This window comes from Gavia stellata, chromosome 7 (genome assembly GCF_030936135.1).
Source record: "Gavia stellata isolate bGavSte3 chromosome 7, bGavSte3.hap2, whole genome shotgun sequence".
In the NCBI taxonomy this organism is placed as follows: domain Eukaryota; kingdom Metazoa; phylum Chordata; class Aves; order Gaviiformes; family Gaviidae; genus Gavia; species Gavia stellata.
The window spans coordinates 20,769,441-20,788,745 of NC_082600.1; the positions used below are offsets into that span (position 1 = coordinate 20,769,441).

The 19,305-nt window shown below is 35.4% G+C and overlaps 1 protein-coding gene across 5 annotated transcripts in view; it reads left to right on the forward strand.

Annotated features, from left to right (window-relative positions):
• The window catches only part of EML5 (EMAP like 5), a 113,705-nt gene that overhangs the window by 52,517 nt on the left and 41,883 nt on the right, over positions 1–19,305 (forward strand). For all 5 annotated transcript variants that reach the window (XM_059820030.1, XM_059820029.1, XM_059820028.1 and 2 more), the window contains exons 14-22: positions 4,737–4,923; positions 6,698–6,803; positions 8,060–8,153; positions 10,155–10,255; positions 12,142–12,344; positions 13,413–13,524; positions 14,596–14,723; positions 16,834–16,975; positions 18,773–18,925. In XM_059820030.1, the coding sequence (XP_059676013.1) occupies positions 4,737–4,923; positions 6,698–6,803; positions 8,060–8,153; positions 10,155–10,255; positions 12,142–12,344; positions 13,413–13,524; positions 14,596–14,723; positions 16,834–16,975; positions 18,773–18,925 (1,226 nt within the window). The remainder of the gene's footprint in view (positions 1–4,736; positions 4,924–6,697; positions 6,804–8,059; positions 8,154–10,154; positions 10,256–12,141; positions 12,345–13,412; positions 13,525–14,595; positions 14,724–16,833; positions 16,976–18,772; positions 18,926–19,305) is intronic.

Below are 19,305 nucleotides of genomic sequence, written 5' to 3' on the forward strand. Positions count from 1 at the left end.
CTGATGCAATCATGATCAGAAACATGTTTATTAAAGTGGTGTACTAGTTTGGCCTCTTTTTGACTATTCCTGTATTTTCTTTTTGCCATGTCTTTGACAGTGGTGGTGGTTCAGAAACATAAAAAGGATACATCTTCTGAAATACTCAGAGGAACCCCTTTCTCTCAGACTCAATGCTTACACTACTTTCTTTTTGCTGACAGGGAATAAGGATGCAAGTATAATACTTATGTCCCGTATTCTCTCAAAGCTATGCTGCTGATCTCACAAGAATGATTTTTTTTTTTTTTTTTTTTTTTTTTTTTTTTTTAATATTTAAAGGATTTAAGCAAAATCTAGTTTGAGTTTCAGGATATTCATTGAGCTGACCTTCTCATAAGATGAAATTTGGTTATAGTTTCAAGATGACATGGGATTTCTAATGCTTTTAAATGAGAGTCTTATGATACCTTGCATGGATTCCTAACAGAGGGCTACAAATACCTATAAATAGCATCTGAATGGAGTAGGCTGTGAGTGGGTCCTGTTGAGAAAACACTATTGCTGTGCAAAAGTATTTATTTTTTAAATTAAAAAATATTTACCTTTGTGCTAAAGACTCTGACCTCAACCATGTTTATTTTAACATTTTGTTCTTCTGGAGATTTTTGGGGGAGGGTTGCACTACATTTGGAAATTTCCCATGTATACTTTGAAGAGTAATATCCGAATTTTGAAACACAGCATCAGACAAACTGTGGACATTGACTCTTAGTTGGCTGTAGATTTGTAACTTGTAACTGTGGGTAGGATCCAGCTTCAGGTTAAACAATTTACAATTGTGTGTCTAAAAGTAGGTGGTTTTATGTGTGAATCTAAACAGACAATGGAGATCCAGTCAGTAGTCAGTGGAGCATAAGGAGTGATTTGGCTCAGTAAAATTAAATGCTGACTGGTTGGTCAGCTGAGTAGCCCTGCAGGTTCCATTGACTGTATTGACTAGAACACTGTTGATTAAAATATAGGTGTTAATATGTCTAACACACATGTGAACATCTAGATTTACATGTCTTAATCTCAAACAGAATACAGTCCTTGTTCTTCATGACCTTGGTAATGGCAAAATTTTTTTCTTACATTGCATTGAGGTAGCTATCTTTTCTTCTGAAAGTTACTGTCATATTAACTTGCATCAGTCCTGGATTAATGGTTTGATTAGGTGTTGCTGAAGAACACTTAAAAACATCAACTACTGCAGAATGCAGTGTAACATTTATTGTGTCTTGTTATATGTTATCCAGAACTATGATGCAGAGCTTGCTTTCATTATTATTTAGTTTCTAGTTGCTAATCAAGATGCCTTGTAAATTACTTCTGTGGTTTGTTTTCTGCATGTGAAGAAATTGTTTCTCTCATGCTCTTTCTGAGATTAGCTAATAATGTGAGTTCTAAATTGATTTAATAATATGGAGATGTAAGTATTTTGGAACTGTGTAGCATATTCTCTGGGAATGATCTTCTACACTGAAACATGCTTCTTTTCAACTCTGCTTGGACTGTCTAAGCCCATCACTTTATCCTTCTGGTGAAAGGTACCAATATGTTGTCAGGGAGTTACTAAACTGGCATGTGGGAAAGACCAGATGTGATTAACTGAGTTACAAAATGACTTTGTTTGCGCTGCTTGATATTTTGGCAAAATATGTTTTATTTTAATCATAAACAACTGATTGTACACCTTTTTTTTTCTTTAAATAACTGGAGGAAGTGAGCTAATATCCAAACTTTTGATCACAAAAAGTTATAGATAGGAGTAATAAGAACTATTTTCCTGCTTTCTAGATACATTTTGGATGTTTTGGGTAGTCCTGTGATACATGGCATTAATGTACTCAGTTTCACTATGCTAAACTTAGGGTATATAGGCAATTGTTATGACAAGAGCTGGGAAAATTCTGAATTTCTGGGTTGCAGGTAGAAGGATCTGAGACCTTTTTGCTGTTTTAATGCTTTCTACTTTTATGGGTGACTGCTTTTTAAAATATTCTCATTTAGGGTGCATATTCAGCATTGTTTTTATTATTCTGTGCTTGCAAAGGAAATCCAGTATTTTTAACAGAGCACAGTGCAGAGTGATGCACAGGAAAATGACATCTGAGCAACAATAGGTCCAGATATCTTCTTTGGCACTGTGCCTGCCTTTATAATCCCTCCCCCTCACTGAATGTTGTCATGTCCTTAAACTGTTTATGTTGCATACTGTGGTAGGTTATTTTTGTTTCATGTCTTCATAGTTAACTGTAGGTCATTGTATATTAGGTCCCTTTAAAAACTAGTGGCTGGACATCAAAGAAGGGTGCAGCCAGGCAGGTCAGGCAGAAATCAGCTTCAAAACATCTGCACGTGTTGATTCTGGGGGAACTTGTTAGTGAAGGATATGGGTGGAGGGAGAATGGAGCATGACTGAAGAGTCTGCACCTGTATTGTGAGTCTAAATTGTTGGTCACTATGAGAAGAGCAGGGAGCAGATATATAGCTGAGCCTCAGACCTAATGGAAAGAGAGAGATTTTTCTAGAGACTTTGAAGGGACAGTAACTCAGGAGACACTGAAAAGTTGCTGGACTGGGACCAAACCTGAAGTTAAGAACCTGCCTGTGAGTACCAATCTAAACAGTGGATTGGAGGGAGACTTACATAAAAACTTTTATTTCTGTGCTATCACTGTTTTTGCTGGTTTAAGAAGTTTACTTTGTTCATGATCTAGTGAGACCCAGCTTTGGACTTTACAGTATCGCAGACAATACAAAACTGGGAGGAGTGGCTGGTACACCAGATGGCTGTGCTGCCATTGAGAGGGACCTGGACAGGCTAGAGAACTGGGCAGGGAGGAATCTCATGAACTTCAAAAAGGGGAAATGCAACGTTTTGCATCTGGGGAGGAATGGACCTTGACCATCTGCTGGTCTGTTTAAAAAGTTTGTGAGATGATTTTAGCAGTTTTTCTCTAATCACATATGATCTAATATAAGTACCATTCAGTGTAGTGTAGGTGAGCCAACAGAAATACAGCATGTTCAAACCTGCTCCAGGTATGTTCTGTGGTGTTTTCCAGTAGTGCATGGATCTAGTATTTGTGAACATAGATCCATGGCTGGAGTTTTGAGAATAGTACTCATTAAGCTACAGTTGGTCAACTGCCTTAAAGATTCATTACTTCACCAGTGCATATGGCTGCACCATGTATGCAGGGAAAGCCATATATAATTTTATGAAAGACTTTTCTACCTGGACTGCATAATTTCTGTGTCATTGAAACCTTTTAAGTGTCTCATATGCAGTAATTGTCCTAATGCTATCCCATTCATTTTGTGTATGACACTTACTGGTATGTGTACAGATGCATCTTTGTCTTATGCAATAATTTAAAGACCTGCATGGTTGCAAAAAGATACTGCATTTGTTCTGAAAAAAAGGTAATTTGTTCTGATGATACATGCTTTTAATTAAGCAAAGAAATTAATATCCTGACAAGTGTAACATAGACATTAGAGACTTCTGTTAGTTTGGAGTTGCTGATGGTGAAAGTTTAGTTATTTTGTTTGCCAAGAATGACTTGCTGATCATCTTCAGGGCTTTTTTTCAACTAGTTCAATTAGAAGTTGGGTGCAAAAATACTTAGGTAGAGCCTTATGATCGCTAAATAAAGATAATGCGTGGCCAATTCAAATACATTCAAGTGTCATTCCCTTCCTGTAAATTTAACTATATATTTAGAAATGTAACCAGATTTTTACCTTCATCTTTATAAAATAATTAAAAAGTTGATTTAATGAAGACCTGTAAGAACAGAAGAAGGAACAGAAAGAGGTTAGCTGGGGAATTACTAGAAATAGGGTGATTCAGGATTATGTGGAGTATTGTTTATATCAGAAGAAAGGAAGGAATGAATGAATTTAAGTTACACATTTTTAAATATTATCTCCATTGACTGCCAAGGATAGCATTATTAAAAACACTAATTTAAAACTTGCTTGTTTGTTGAATGTTTTTTAGGTTTCTGAGCCTCTTAAATTACTTCTGAAAGTAGGAGCCTAGCCTCTTTGAAAATGCCACCTTTTGGGTTTTTATGGGGTACTGAATCTTAATCACACCTAGGAAAAATGTGTATACTGTGATTGTGCATACAGACCTCAGCTGGAAATTGGCGTATTCATGCCAGTTGCTGTATCAGTACAGAAAGAAGACAGGTTTTCTCTCAAAAAATAAACTGATCTAGAAAAAAAATTATGGATTTGTTTTCTGTTAGCAAGTTCCAGAAACTTTCAGGTTTGCGATATCTGTGTTATCCATGTTGTTGGGGAAACTTTTGCTGCCTGTTTTTTGAGCAGTAAGAGATAGAAAGTGTCCAAAGTATTAGTTTAGCTATTGCGTTTAATTACGTGTTGCATGCCCAAATTTTCAGTGTGGTCTGGAAAAATTACTAGTTATTGCTTCCTCTTCAAAACTACTTGTGGGAAGTAACTATTAAATAGCAGCCACTTTCAAACTAATGCTAGTAGTGATGTCTGAATAGTAAATGAAATTGATAAATTGGTGTTCCTTTGGGAAAATATGTTAATAATATTAAACCACCAAAACAGTAATTGGTAAGTAATCTGAGTTTTTACATGTAGAAAATGCATCTTGCATAATTTTATCTCAAACTTTCAGTATGTGTGGTTATGACCTTGATGAACAAATTTTTTTCTTTAATTAGTTACAGAGGTTACGACTGTCGAAGCAATTTATTTTACACTCAGACGGGGGAAATTGTATACCATGTTGCAGCAGTGGGAGTGGTGTACAATCGACAGCAGAACACACAGCGCTTTTATCTAGGTCATGATGATGACATTCTTTGCCTTGCTATTCATCCCTTAAAGGACTATGTGGCAACAGGCCAGGTAGGATGTGTGTTTATATGCAATAAGAATCTGAAGTTGTTACTACTGAATTTAGAAAAGCCTATTTTGGAGGAAGGAAGTCCAGTCTACATTTATTCAGGTGAAGACTGCATTTCTGTTGCAGATAGAATGATGTTAAAAAACTGCAACATAAGTGTTTTTTCCAGTTCTTTATATTAATTCTGATGAGTTTTAGTTGATAGGGTTTTTTTAACCTCTTTTTTAAGGATAGATTCACAGTTTTTATTCAGCATTATGTTGCGTTGTTATAACAAGTAGAGGAAATGGGCAATTAAAATATATTTTTTAGTGTCTTGGTTTTGAAGTTAGCTATGTTATTATTGCATAACATGAAGTTAGCAGTTGTTATTACATTCTGGCATTTCAGCTTCATGCATTATCTTTTTGGTTATCACCTATAGCCAAACTATCTACTGTTTGTACATGCAATACAGATATATATGTTGCTAAATTATTTATAATAGTTCATTGTGTCTTTCACCAGACAGTAATTTTAAGTGCGTTCTTTCACTCATGTTTTCTGACAAACATCTCTTCCCATGAATGTTTATATACCAGGACTTGAAGGTTTGATTTGATGTTTCAGAGTTTTAAAATTATTATCATTATTGTTGTTGTTATTATTTTTTGTTATTATATAATAAATTGGAGAACATGTGAACTGAAATTTTTAATAGAAATAAACTTTTGCTTATAATGCCCTTAATTTGCGTAAAAATGTTTGAGATTAACATAAATTTGCAGGTCAGTTTAGAGATTAAAGCCCTAAATGTGACAATTGATTCTATTTAGTTTTGGAGTAATAAAGACTATGAATAAAAATGTGCCTGGGTTTACTATATTTTAAAATGCCTTATGCTATAAACAGAAGGATACACTCCATTATATACTGTTTTATATATACACATTTTATACTCTTGTACACTACATTACCTGCAGAAATTAGGTAATGCAGTAATCAAATTCCCCATGCAACACTTGTTCAGATTTTCCTGATAGTGGACATCATGAAAAGCTTTGCAAACATCACATATTAAGTTTGTGGCAAAACCAGAAATAGATCCTAGTTTTCTTGGGTCCTGGCCCTGCCTGGTCTTAAACACAGGAGAGTGTTCTTCTGGTTTTGCAGCCCTTTTTTGTGTACTGAGGTGCAAAACCTTTGGAATAGCAAATAATCTTGTGAATATTGTCTAATAGTGCTTGTACATAGCTGAAAAGAATAATCTATTTTCCGTTTCTTACCAAGTTCTAGTTACCTACAGTAGTGCTATTCTAGTGGAGATTATTCCACAGGTATCAATGCATTAGAATCTAACTTGTAGGCACTTGCAATGACACCAGAAAGTCACCTTGATTTCTCAAACATAGAGTAGCTTACATATTAGCAATAAAAATAACCTTTTATTTTTAGACAGGGAATGATTGATAGAGAATTGATGGAATAAATATGCCACAGTGCAATCAATTAAAGGCTCTTTTTTTTTTTTTTGCCTCCACAAGAGGACTCTAGTTAATTGTGATTAACGTGCCTAAGTTCTTTGGAGAGAAGAGTGAGCCATCTGGGGAGTAGCATTGGTAAAGCAGGAGAAGGAATAATATACTGCTAGTCAGACAGAATTAATATACTACTAGGAAAATTTTATCACTGTAAACTTTTTCAAATACTTTTTAAAGTATTTGTTAATATTATACTTTTAAACATCTGTGTGAAGTAACTGGGAAATATTTATAACCTTTTTTCATGTACATTCAGGTTGGTCGAGATTCTTCAATACACATTTGGGATACAGAAACAATAAAACCACTCTCAGTATTAAAGGGCTATCACCAGTACGGTGTTTGTGCTGTTGATTTTTCAGGTAATAAGTATTTATTTATATACAATTTTCCTTTTCTGTATGAAAATACAAGCCAGTCAGTTCTAATGAGCTGTTGGGAATTCCTTTACACTGAAGATTTTGTATTAAAATATTCTCCAGTGATCAATGTCAAATGAGAGAGGCTGTCTTAAAGTGATCATTCATTAAAAAGATCTCCTGTGGAGTCTTGCACCTCAGGAAATGCGATAACAGGTTCTGTGCCATTTAATAGCTGAGCTGATCACTTTGGAATTTCTTTTGGTGGTGAGGCAGGCACACAGATCTTGACTGTTGTGTCTGCGTTACAACTGTGTAAGCAAAGTTTTGACCAAATTGATCAGGTATGCAGGTTTTTTTTAATTAAATCCTGCACGCCAATTGAGTAGCACACTGATAAATTCAGAAAGTCCAGTTACGGAGTTGTTCTGGGCAGAAACCCAGCTTCTCGCTCCACCTTATACTAACATAAGAGACTGTAGTTACATCTTTTGAGATTTTTGCAACCCATACATTGAATTCCTGTACCAATGTTAAATTTCCTCTTCTCCACTGGCTTCTATTCATTCTTTAATGGTTTGGATTTACTAGGTAGGATCTCTAACCTCACAGTGAAGATGTGAGATCACAAAGATGAGTAGTTTAGGATCTTTGATGTTTCATAGCTTTGGTTCTCCTTTTTCAAGATGTGAATGTAATTTCCCAAATTCTGGCATGGATGCATAGCAATTTCAAAGATGGATACATGTCAGAAAGTCGTCGATCATGAGTGAGCACAAATAACTTCTTTTTTGGAGGTTAATGTGGGATACGTGTCAGCTTCTCAAAGACTTCACACCTTTACTAAGTTTAAGGATATTTCATAAACTTCATGGTATTGCTTCCATGCTTTCCTGTTTAGAAATGAACAGGGATTTTCAGAGTGAACAGAAAATTCTCACAGTACAACCTGTGATGAAGGTTTTTGTGCAACTGCATCAGCAACTAGCTGAACGAAGAATTTGATACAAACACAGAGGATCTAAGTGCAATTTTTAGAGAGGGTAACTTAAAGTCCTAAACTCCATCCAACCGACCACTCAAGTTTAAAAGCAAACAGGCGACAGACATGCCTCTAAGCACATGTCATACGATTATTTACCTGCTTGTACATTCTTCCTATAATATTTGTGAAGTTATAATATTCTTTAATATGGTTTCTTATTGTTGCAACATAATGTTATCTATCTACTCTCTTAATCATAAATTTATTTTTCTAGCGGATGGGAAACGATTGGCTTCTGTTGGAATAGATGACAATCACACTATTGTACTCTGGGATTGGAAGAAAGGAGAAAAGCTTTCAGCAGTAAGGTAGGAATTTAACTTTGTTTTAAAATTTGTACATAGATTTACTCTCAAATGACAGTAAGCAAAATATATTAGTGAACTATTATTCTTTAATGAATAAATTAGCAGTTTTTATCACTTAAGTGATACAAGCGATAGCATTTAGCATAGCCATAAAACTTTCTTTGGAAGAAAAAACTGAAGCTGTGATAGAGTCAACAAGAATTATTACAGTGACAGTTCAACTGGTGAGGAAAGAAGACATAGAAGACAAAGTTTATTTATGTTTATTTGATGTGTTCTAAAGTAACTTATTTAAAACTCACTCCATGCACTTCTGTTGGCCTTCCCAGAGATGGTGATGTATGCTCTGCTTTTCATTTCTTCATCAGAGGTCATGACTTTCTTGGGATAGTAGTTTGCATTTGTTTTGCTCAGTTCTCTTTTCTTCAAGGTTCTTTCCTTTTCTGTTCTGAGTCCTGAGCAGCGTGATCTAACTTTGAAGTTAGCTCTGCTTTGAACAGGATGTTGGACTAAACAACCTCCAAAGGTTAAATATTTTGGAAGGTTCTTTGACTCTGCATGGATTATTTCATATACTTTTATTAAATAGAGTTTTAATCTACAAGATAGAATCTTATTTCTAATGTTGAGTAATGTTTTTGAAACCTTTGACTTTGTTGTTTCTAAGGATCTATTGCTTTAAATAGAGTAGTAATGCGAGTGGGTTTTTCCCCACTCTGTCTGGATTCAGTATGTATACTCTAAATACTGTTCTAGGTAGGTTTGAAAGGCATTTATTATTCTCTGCAGATAAAATTTAAGAAGTATCAACTTCCTTTTTATCCATTAAGTTCATTATTGCTCTTCGATGACATTTACTCTCATTTTCTTTTTAAACACGCTTTGAGTTTCTTATCCACTGAGGAATGAAAATCCTGAATAGATGATGTAGATAAAGAAGAGTACTCCCTTTCCAGTTATTTATCAGAAGCCCAGTTAGCTTGGCTGCTCTGAAGATACTGATTTGGACCTTTCAGTTGTCTGCCTTTCACATGATTTTCCCCTCCCCAGCTTTTTTTTTTTTTTTTTTTTTTAATCCCCCTACTCTCTGAACCCACCAGTTTCACTGAATTTATTTTTTTAATCAAACCTTAACCAGTTTATACTGGATTTAATTTCTGGAGTGCTTTTCCTCCTACCTACTCAGAGAAACTGAATAGAATTTTTGAGAACAGCATCTATACTTTGCAAAGGAACTGGTTCATACTTTTTGCTACTAGTTCATTTTGTGGTCTGAAAATGACAGAAGCTAAAAGATTATTCCCACTCTTGAACAGGGAACAAAAATTAGGGATTAGAGGCTCTTCTGCATTTTAAAGAAAAAAAAACCAAACCAACTACTAGTAAGCATTTCTTTCCTTGCATAGATAGCAAACAGTTGAAAGCTGTTTTTCAAACTGTAGGACTGAAGCAAGACATTGGTTTATAGAAGCAGAGTAAGAAATCTAAAATACACAACAGGTTTTAATATTTTTAGAAACAACTGAAATCTCCATTTAAATTTGGTATAGAAGCATATGTTTTATTCTAACAAGAAAAATAGAAAAATCAATTAAAAGGTGGATGAGAATGGCAATTTATTTTCAAAATGAGACTTTTAAATAAGATTTACAACTTTACACCTTTAAGTTTCATTATGAGCTGTCAGAGGTCTAAATGCCATATACCTAAACTTAATGCAAATATATATTCTTTTGCAAAAAAAATGCCACCTAGTGGGTTTTTGAAGTAACATAATTACTCACCTGCTTTGGAAACTGAAGGGTAATGAAAATAGAACAGGACTCAATATGTTAGTTCTTTGGCTTTCTTCCTTCTCATAACAAATTATTATTAATGATTTGGAAGTAAATGTTAGCAAGACAGAGAAGGTATACATTAGTAAAGAAACCCCAAACCAAAACCTATTTAAAAATATAAATAGTTGTATTTTTATTTAAAATATTTTGCTTTGCATTTCAGGGGAAGCAAAGATAAGATTTTTGTTGTTAAGATTAATCCTTATATGCCTGATAAATTGATTACAGTTGGAATTAAACACATGAAATTCTGGCGTAGAGCAGGTAAGGAAACTTTTCAGAATTACAGCATTTTCTGTTACTTAAAGTATAAATATTGCATCTCTTATAGTATGTTTCACGCATCAAAGGCAAATGTTTTCTCTGTATATCTCTCTAAGTTAGCTTTGCCCTAGTAGAAATAACATTAATTGGCATGGCAGTAGTCGGATTTCTTTTAAAGATCAATTTGCTATGGAGCTAGAGCAACACAAATAGAAAGGACCCTGGATTTCCTACTGTCTGTTTTTATATCTAATAATAATATAGCACATTTGAAAATGTTACAGAGCTGCTTTAAAATCATAGAACAGTTTTTGGAAGAAGGACCTTTAGAACTTGTATGTTTTAAAGAGGCACAAATATAAATAAATTTAATGTTATTAAAATCCACATACAAAAACTCAGACAAAGTACTTGAAGAGGATACATGTACCAGTTGAGACCTGTTTCTCTACGTACCTCTGAACTTGACAATTAAAAACCAAGATAAAGCAAGCTGCTTTATCCGCTTGAAAAATTTTGAAGAGTGAAAAATTCATTCCCTGATATTACCATGAACTTCGTTGTTTCAAACCTCAAAATGTATATAAAGACATAGGTGCTACAGGAGACTGGCTTATCTGCTAAGAATGTTCTAATTATTCATGCAGAATTTATGCACATCAACTCACATGAGTCCCTGATAAAGACTAATTGTGGAGAGAAAAGTCTGTGATGAAAAAAATGACACTGGTTTTCTCAGATCTGGCTCCAACAGAAATTAATCAAGATTGCCTGAGAGCAAGCTGTTGAAGTCTATATAAATTATTAATTTTAACAATGGTGCTCGCTATCTATAGAAAGAACAAAGTGTGTCAGAATATTTACTGAATGAATTACTATAAATTGTTTAGAAAGAAGTCTTAACTATGATAAAAGCCCGGGGGTGCTAATTTTGAATAAAGAAATGAAATTGTTTAAAATGCCGCTTTTCTCTCTGGCATTGTTCAGTCAGCAGGAATCAAATTTCTCCAATGCTACAGCCCATCTGTGCAAAACTGCAATGGCACACTGGCAAGGCAGTCACTGTGAAACACGCTTAGCAGTGTTAATGTGAGGAGTAGAGTATCACTGCACCTTAACAAATGCCAAGTCTCTAAAATCTGCACTAGAGCAGGTGCACTTGATGTGTGAAGAGACACCAAAGTACATGCTTTGGACTAAATTTTCATCAGTGCCAAGTGATGGCAGAGAGGTTCAGAGACCTTGCCTCTGCAAGTATGAGAACAGTGTGAAGTGTCAGATCCTGAAGGGCTTCTGTGTTACATCACATGAAGTTTCTCTGAGGATTGTGAAAATAGAAATCTGAATTTCTAGCCAGAAGTTACTATGTGTTATACCTGTCAAATGATTTTAGATATGGTAAAGTATTTTAAAATTTACATAGCTGTAACATTTCTATTATCCAGAGCCCAGTATAGCAAACCTCTAAAATAAAATTAGAAATCCTCTCACTGAAAACATATGTGAAAAGGATGGGATGTCAAGATTTAAACACTTTTTTTTCTTTCAAGATAATTTAATTAGGAATTTCTATGAACTGTGTGGTAGATGGTACGTTTTTTGTTTAGATCCGAGTTTACAAATGCACTTTCTCTTTGTCTGTCTATGTGGGTATATGGGCGTATCGAAATCCAGATTCAAGTAGTAAGTTAAAAGTAAGGGGTTTTTTCTTGAAAGATGCCAAACAGTACAGAAATTTTATTTTGTGAGAACTCTGCTCAGGCTCGATTTTTTGGTGAGCATGGGTGAACCAGAAGAAAAGGACTTGTTGCTCTGGGTAAGGTTGTATACTTTTTGGAAAATAATTCTAAGGAAACATCTGATGACTTTTTTTTGGTTTGAACCAGGCGGAGGACTAATTGGGAGAAAGGGCTGCATAGGTGCCTTGGGAAGAACCGATACAATGATGTGTGCAGTATATGGCTGGACTGAAGAGATGGCATTCTCTGGAACTTCCACTGGGGATGTGTGTATTTGGAGAGATGTGTTTCTCATAAAAACTGTCAAAGCACATGATGGTCCTGTGTTCAGCATGCACGCATTGGAAAAAGTAAATAAACTGCTCATTGATTTTTTGATGTCTGGACAAAAAACTCTATGAAGTTAGGCCTTTCCCAAACTCAGGAATCCATGGCTTTATTTCCACTACAGAAAACCCTTGGGAGGTGCAGATTCAAAGTGTGTTTTATGCATCTCTCAAACCCTTGCGGTCCAGTGACATCTTATGCATGACGTCTTGCTAAAGACATAATAGTAACTAATTATAAGTAAAAGTACTTTTTGATTTAAGCATCCATAAGTTTAATGGAATATATGAGCTTGCGAGAGAGGAACAAGATCATACTCTTACTATTTTGTGCTGTAATTACCATCTACTAGTAGAAGCATTCAATCTGTAGATCACTGAGTACTCTCTCCTGATTCTTAACTTCTTTTGACTCAGGAAGGCCTTTAAGCATGTGCTTAAATGTGAATGGGTGTTCCAGCTAGGTTACTTGTATATTTGAAGTTATGTATATGTTTCTGTTTTGCTAGGTTAGATTAAGTTACTCCACCTTCTAATACTTGAGTTTAAGTATAGTAGCTATGGACAAAGCCTGTGTTATTCATATTGCAAGAACTAAGCTCTCCAAAGGAAAGTACTAGTGATTTCAGTATTAAATATACCTGTTGCTTCGTTAAATAGCTGTAAATAATTTTTGAAGACAGAATGGCACAAATATGCATACATGTGAACAATTTAAGCACTAAGCAAATTTTTGTGAGTGGTACTAAGTTTGGTTTGGAGTAATGAGGTGAAATGCCAAAGGAATATGGAAGCTAAATATCAAGAAAAACATTTCAGTATGTCAGTTAAATTATTTTTCTAGTATGGTAGAAGCTTTTTGGTTAGAACTTTTAAATCCAGCCTGTGTACATGGACTGTACAGAACTGTGCTGCCTTTGTCAGGAGGAGAATTCAGTCATTTTGTTGCTCCTAATCTTTTAATCCCTAACATATGTAGTTCTGTGCATTACAGTGTTGTATATAATCCATTTTCAGTATTGGCAGAAATCACTGAAAAATTAAGGAAAGATAATAACTGATGATAACTTGTGATATTTTTTTTTTTCCCAGGGATTTGTCACTGGAGGAAAGGATGGGGTAGTAGCTCTCTGGGACGATACCTTTGAACGTTGTCTCAAAACCTATGCCATCAAAAGGGCTGCTTTGGCCCCTGGGTCTAAAGGTAACACAGACTTTATCTTATTTTTTGTTCTATTTAAAATACTTTCTTTAGAAAACTCTTTCTGTGGAATTGCTTTCTCCAATAGGAGGAAATCCACGTTTGACATAACGAATACTAAGTCTTTTTTTTTTTTTAAAAAGCTTTATTGATTCTAAATAAGTCATTTTTCTGTTGGGAGGGGAATGGTATGTGGTAGTGTCTTTTTGCAGATTCGGTGGATGCAGCTCATAATATTTACCTTATTATCTGCCTGAATTAATTGATTTAACCTTGAGTCTCTTACCACCCAGGTGATTTTGGTTGCCACTTTAAAAAAAAAAAAAAAAGTCCATTATATTTTTAATCATGAAGTATCTTGTCTGATCTTTTTTGTTTTGGCAGAGGAATGGAATTCAGAATTGTGGTTAGTTTTGTAAGGTATTAGAACATTTTATGACTTAATTTTCTGTAAATGCATATGTCTTTTGAAATTATTTAAGAACATTTTCATTCCTATTATTCCTATATCTTCCATTTATTCTTGATCTTAGTGCTGATTTACTGTTTTCCCTATTTGACATTCCGGATAGCCTTTTCTCTTCTCCCCCCCGCCATGCCCCCTTCCCGCGCCTTAAAATTACATTTGCTGTGTTCTAATGTATATGGTTTGATTTTCTTTTTTCTTCTCAAAAATCATGAATGGAAACACCCGTTAACTAAAACATTCTACTACAGAGTGTCTCATTCTCATATCTGTTTAATAAAAAGCTAGATTTGAAGGTGCTGTAAATGCTAGCAATATAGTAGTATAGTTGATACTTCACATAAACATTTTTTTCACTAAGATTGCCAGTGAGTCAGGCTGATTAAACTTCAGAGGTACTGGGTTGAGAAGAAAGATTATTGTCAGTTGGGTAATTTCTGAATACACCCAAATGAATCCAAACATCTAAGTTCTTCCATGCAGGAATATGTTTTTACTTGTTTACTACTATATTTTTCTACAGTGAGAATGTAATGTGCATATGTGTGAAAAATCCTTCTTCAGGCATACTTGAGAATCTTCTGTCTTCTAACATTTTAATGTTCTAGGTCTCCTCTTAGAAGATAATCCTTCTATACGTGCCATATCTTTAGGACATGGTCATATTTTAGTGGGCACAAAGAATGGTGAAATATTGGAGGTGGATAAAAGTGGACCAATAACTCTGCTGGTTCAGGTACATGTTAAATCTCAGTCAAATATTCCATACCACAAACACTGTTTTATTTTTCAAGTAAAGACTGCTGTGAAATAACAAGCATTTTAATTACTAGTGAAGTTAGCGAGTTACTATCACTTCGTACTTTTTTTTTTAATGCTAGGCTAGACCATTATGACTCTTTAATGAGCAAAACAGATCACAGAATTTCATGTACTAATTTGTTCAATAAGTTAATCCTTTCAAACAGACCAAGATCATATTTCTGTTTAAAAAAAAAAAGTACATGAAACAGTGTATCCTCCACAAAATTACTTACTAACTTTTTCTGAGTACTAATTACTCTTATTATTTTAAAAAGTTGTCTTCTTGAGGTTTATTTTTAGATTTTCTTTGTAATTATGTAAAAAACATCTCCGTTTTCTTTGCCATACCAAACAGACTGCATTTCTTAAGCCTGACTACAAAACAGATTTTTTAGATCGTATCATCAAATGATTTTCTTTCATACTTAAAAAAATCTGTGGAACTTTAATTCACAATTCTGAGTGACCAATGCAATATGTAAAGAACTAGATTTTTTTAAAGAATATATTAGAACCTAAGGTAAAGAAAAAAATGTAGATCATAGAATCATAGAATAGTTTGGGTTGGAAAGGACCTTTAAAGGTCATCTAGTCCAAGCTCCCTGCAATGAGCAGGGACATCTTCAACTAGATCAGGTTGCTCAGAGCCCAGTCCAGCCTGACCTTGGATGTTTCCAGGGATGGGGCATCTACCACCTCTCTGGGCAACCTGTTCTAGTCAGTGTTTCACCATGCTCATCGTAAAAAATTTCTTCCTTATATGTAGTCTGAATCCACCCTCTTTTAGTTTAATACCATTACCCCTTGTACTATTGCTACAGACCCTACTAAAAAGTTTGTCCCCATTTTTCTTAGAAGCCCCCTTTAAACATTGAAAGGCTTCATAAGGTCTCCCTGGAGCCTTCTGTACTCCAGGCTGAACAACCCCAATTCTCCCAGCCTTTCCTCATAGGAGAGGTGTTCCATCCCTCTGATCATTTTTGTGGCCCTCCTCTGGACCCGCTCCAACAGGTCCATGTCTTTCCTGTGCTGAGGACTCCAGAGCTGGACGCAGTACTCCAGGTGGGGTCTCACGAGAGTGGAGTAGAGGGGCAGAATCATCTCCCTTGACCTGCTGGCCATGCTTCTTTTGATGCAGCCCAGGATATGGTTGGCTTTCTGGGCTGCGAGCGCACATTGCCGGCTCATGTCCAGCTTTTCATCCGCCAGTACCCCCAAGTCCTTCTCTGCAGGGCTGCTCTCAATCCCTTCATCCCCGAGCCTGTATTGTTACTGGGGGTTGCCGAGACCCAGGTGCGGGACCTTGCACTTGACCTTGTTGAACCTTATGAGGTTCAAATGGGCCCACTTCTCGAGCTCGTCCAGGTCCCTCTGGATGGCATCCTGTCCCTCAGGCGTGTCAACTGCATCACTCAGCTTGGTGTCTTCTGCAAACTTGCTGAGGTTGCTCTCGAGCCTGCTGTCTATGTCATTGACATAGATGTGTGTGACGATTATTTCTCAGGGAAAAGTTTTTCTCTAGTACTAAGTACTATAATTTGTACTTTTACTGTAAGTAGCAGGGTGGGGTTTTTTTCAGGTGTTCTATGTTTCTATTCAGATATTTCTTTATTATCCTCTAAAGATATGCATGTTCTCTCTCTTTTTTTTTTTTTTAACTTCCTTAAATGTGGGTGTTTGGGTGTTGGCCTCTTCTCCCAAGTGATGAGTGACAGGAAAAGAGGAAATGGCCTCAAGTTGCGCCAGGGGAGGTTCAGGCTAGTTATTAGGAAAAATTTCTTTACTGAGAGAGTGGTGACACACTGGAATAAAATGCCCAGGGAAGTGGTGGAGTCACCCTCCCTGGAGGTATTCAAGGAACGTGTGGACGTGGCATTGTGGGACATGGTTTAATGGGCAATGGTGGTGTTTTTTTGGTTGATGGTTGGACTTGATGATCTTACAGGTCTTTTCCAACCTTAGTGATTCTGTGATTCTGTGAATGTATTATTTCATATTTCAGTTTAAAATGCAAAGTGATCTGATTCATTTTGTTTTTTCAGGGTCACATGGAAGGAGAAGTTTGGGGTCTAGCTACTCATCCTCATTTACCTATTTGTGCCACTGTAAGTGATGACAAAACCTTAAGAATATGGGATTTATCTCCTAGCCATTGTATGTTAGCAGTTCGCAAATTGAAGAAGGGTAAGATGCTTATTATGAAAAAATATTTACCTGAATTCAGTTGACATTTACTAGCATTACGAATCTTTCAAAAGCAAGACTGAATAAATTCCTTTCTTTGCTCAAATTATTTTATCAGTGCTATGTTCACAAGTTATGTAGCCCTTAAACTAATGAATCTGTACGAAAGATTTCTATGTAATATTGTTCTTAGGATTATTTGCAATTGTAACATCAGTGAATTTACAATAAAAGTTGAGCCAATTACGTAAATCTGCCATGGTGCTTATAGTATTGCAAGCTTTTTTGAACAGTGGAGGACTTCAAATCTAGAAATTTTTGGAAGAAATCTTAGAAGTAATGTTGAATTTCTCTTCTTTGTGAACCTTAGAAGAATGTGGAATGTCAAGGAAAGAGAACAGTCATAAATTCTTAATCGTTGTATACTATATAACTAAATTCTGTTTGAGAGATGGAAAGTCTGTTCTAAGTTACATCATATAAGGAGACTTTTTTTAGGATTATACCTGACTGGCCTTAACAAGCTTTTAATGAGATACATGCTTTGCTAGACAAAAAAACCCCAACAACTTTATCTGTTTGGTGTTCAGTAAAGCATTTTGATCCAAACCTTATAGGAAGCTTAGTTGAAGACTATTTGGATTGATAAACTAAATGTAAGAAGAGTCATCAACTGGCACAAGCAGGGATTAAACAAGAAAGTTTTAAGTTGGTGAAGTCTGCTCAAGTCTTAAAGCTGATATTTCTTAATATTTTTAAGAGTAGTTTTGGCAGAAAAGTAAGGACTGTGATGACTAATTTGCTGATGAGACACATTTTGAGACACTTCGGCAATCTTAAAAAGCGCCTGTGTATGCACAGAAAGTGCTGGATACTTCTGCAGTAATGGAAATGAGATAATATTTGGTAATTCAAAAAGGCAAGACTCAATGACTATAAGAAAAATGTCTGTGTAGCTGAGGAGTAACTGAGGAGCAGAAGGCTCAGGATGTTCCAGCTGATTGCAGGATGACAATTACGTGTGATAGTGAGGTATTTTTTCCCAGGACATACTGAAGTATTCATGTAATTTACAAGAGATTAATCAGAATATTTTTGGTGTACGCGTCTCATCTGTGTTCGGCTGAATGAAATTAAACAAGGTTGAGTATGGAGAAAGAGGAGCTACAGGATAATGAATGAGAAGTTTTGTGGTGGAGTCAGCTAAATAAAGGATTACTGTCTACAAATTAATCAGAGGAACAAATAGTAGGGAAAAATATTTACACTAATGGAAAATTCTGGCACGGAAATAAATCTATATAAGCTGACCATAAACAAATTTAAACTGGAAATTGAACTGTTTTTCAAAGGAAACTTGACATGTTTATTAAAAGGATTATATGACATAGTGACCGTGATAGCAAACAACTGGATTTTGTGAGTCCAGAAGGTCTTTTCCAGCTGTGTTCTCCTTACCCAAAGGTAACAAACAACTGGCACCAGATACTAAGAAGGAAGGCAAATTAAAAATATGTAGACATAGTGATTAATCTGTATCACTAATGTAGAACATATGTCAATTAATATGCAAATAAATGTAATTTAAGATTCTGGGGTTGTGTACTTGTCGATTTGCCAATAGCTTGTGTGTGCTATCACAGATGTAGGGCTTGGAAATGATCTTGGCAGCATCTAAAAAATTTCATTGTACTATATACTATAATAATAGCTTTCCTTTACTACTGGAAAAATAAATCTAAAAGAGGGATTATGTACTGTAAATGTACCTGAATGCCATTTCTGTATTCCTCATAGGGGGTAGGTGTTGCTGCTTTTCTCCTGATGGAAAAGCATTAGCCGTTGGTCTCAACGATGGAAGTTTTTTGATAGTTAATGCAGATACCCTGGAGGATCTAGTCTCTTTCCAGCACAGGAAAGATGTTATTTCAGAGATTCGATTTTCTCCTGGTAAGTGATTTAAAATGAAGATTTTTGTATCAAGGCTGTTCAAGCAAGGTTTATAACCTTTCAAAGATAAAAGAAGTAGAGATTTGTAGTACTCTTTTACATGTAACAAATAAGTCAGCAAGACTAATATTTACATTTTGAAAAATATTGGGTGTGAAGTCTTATGTTGCTCATTTAAGGATGAGATTATTGGAATGGGTTTGCTCATAGTAACCTCCTGAATGCAACAATCAATTTTAAATCACGAACATCCAGCAGCCTCCCTAGGTCCCTAGGGTTCTACTTTGAGCTGCATAAATTTGGCTCTTCACTGACGTTACTGTTAGCTAATTAGAATGCTTGAAACTGATGTGTCAGAAAGTTCTGGTGTCTTCTTTTTC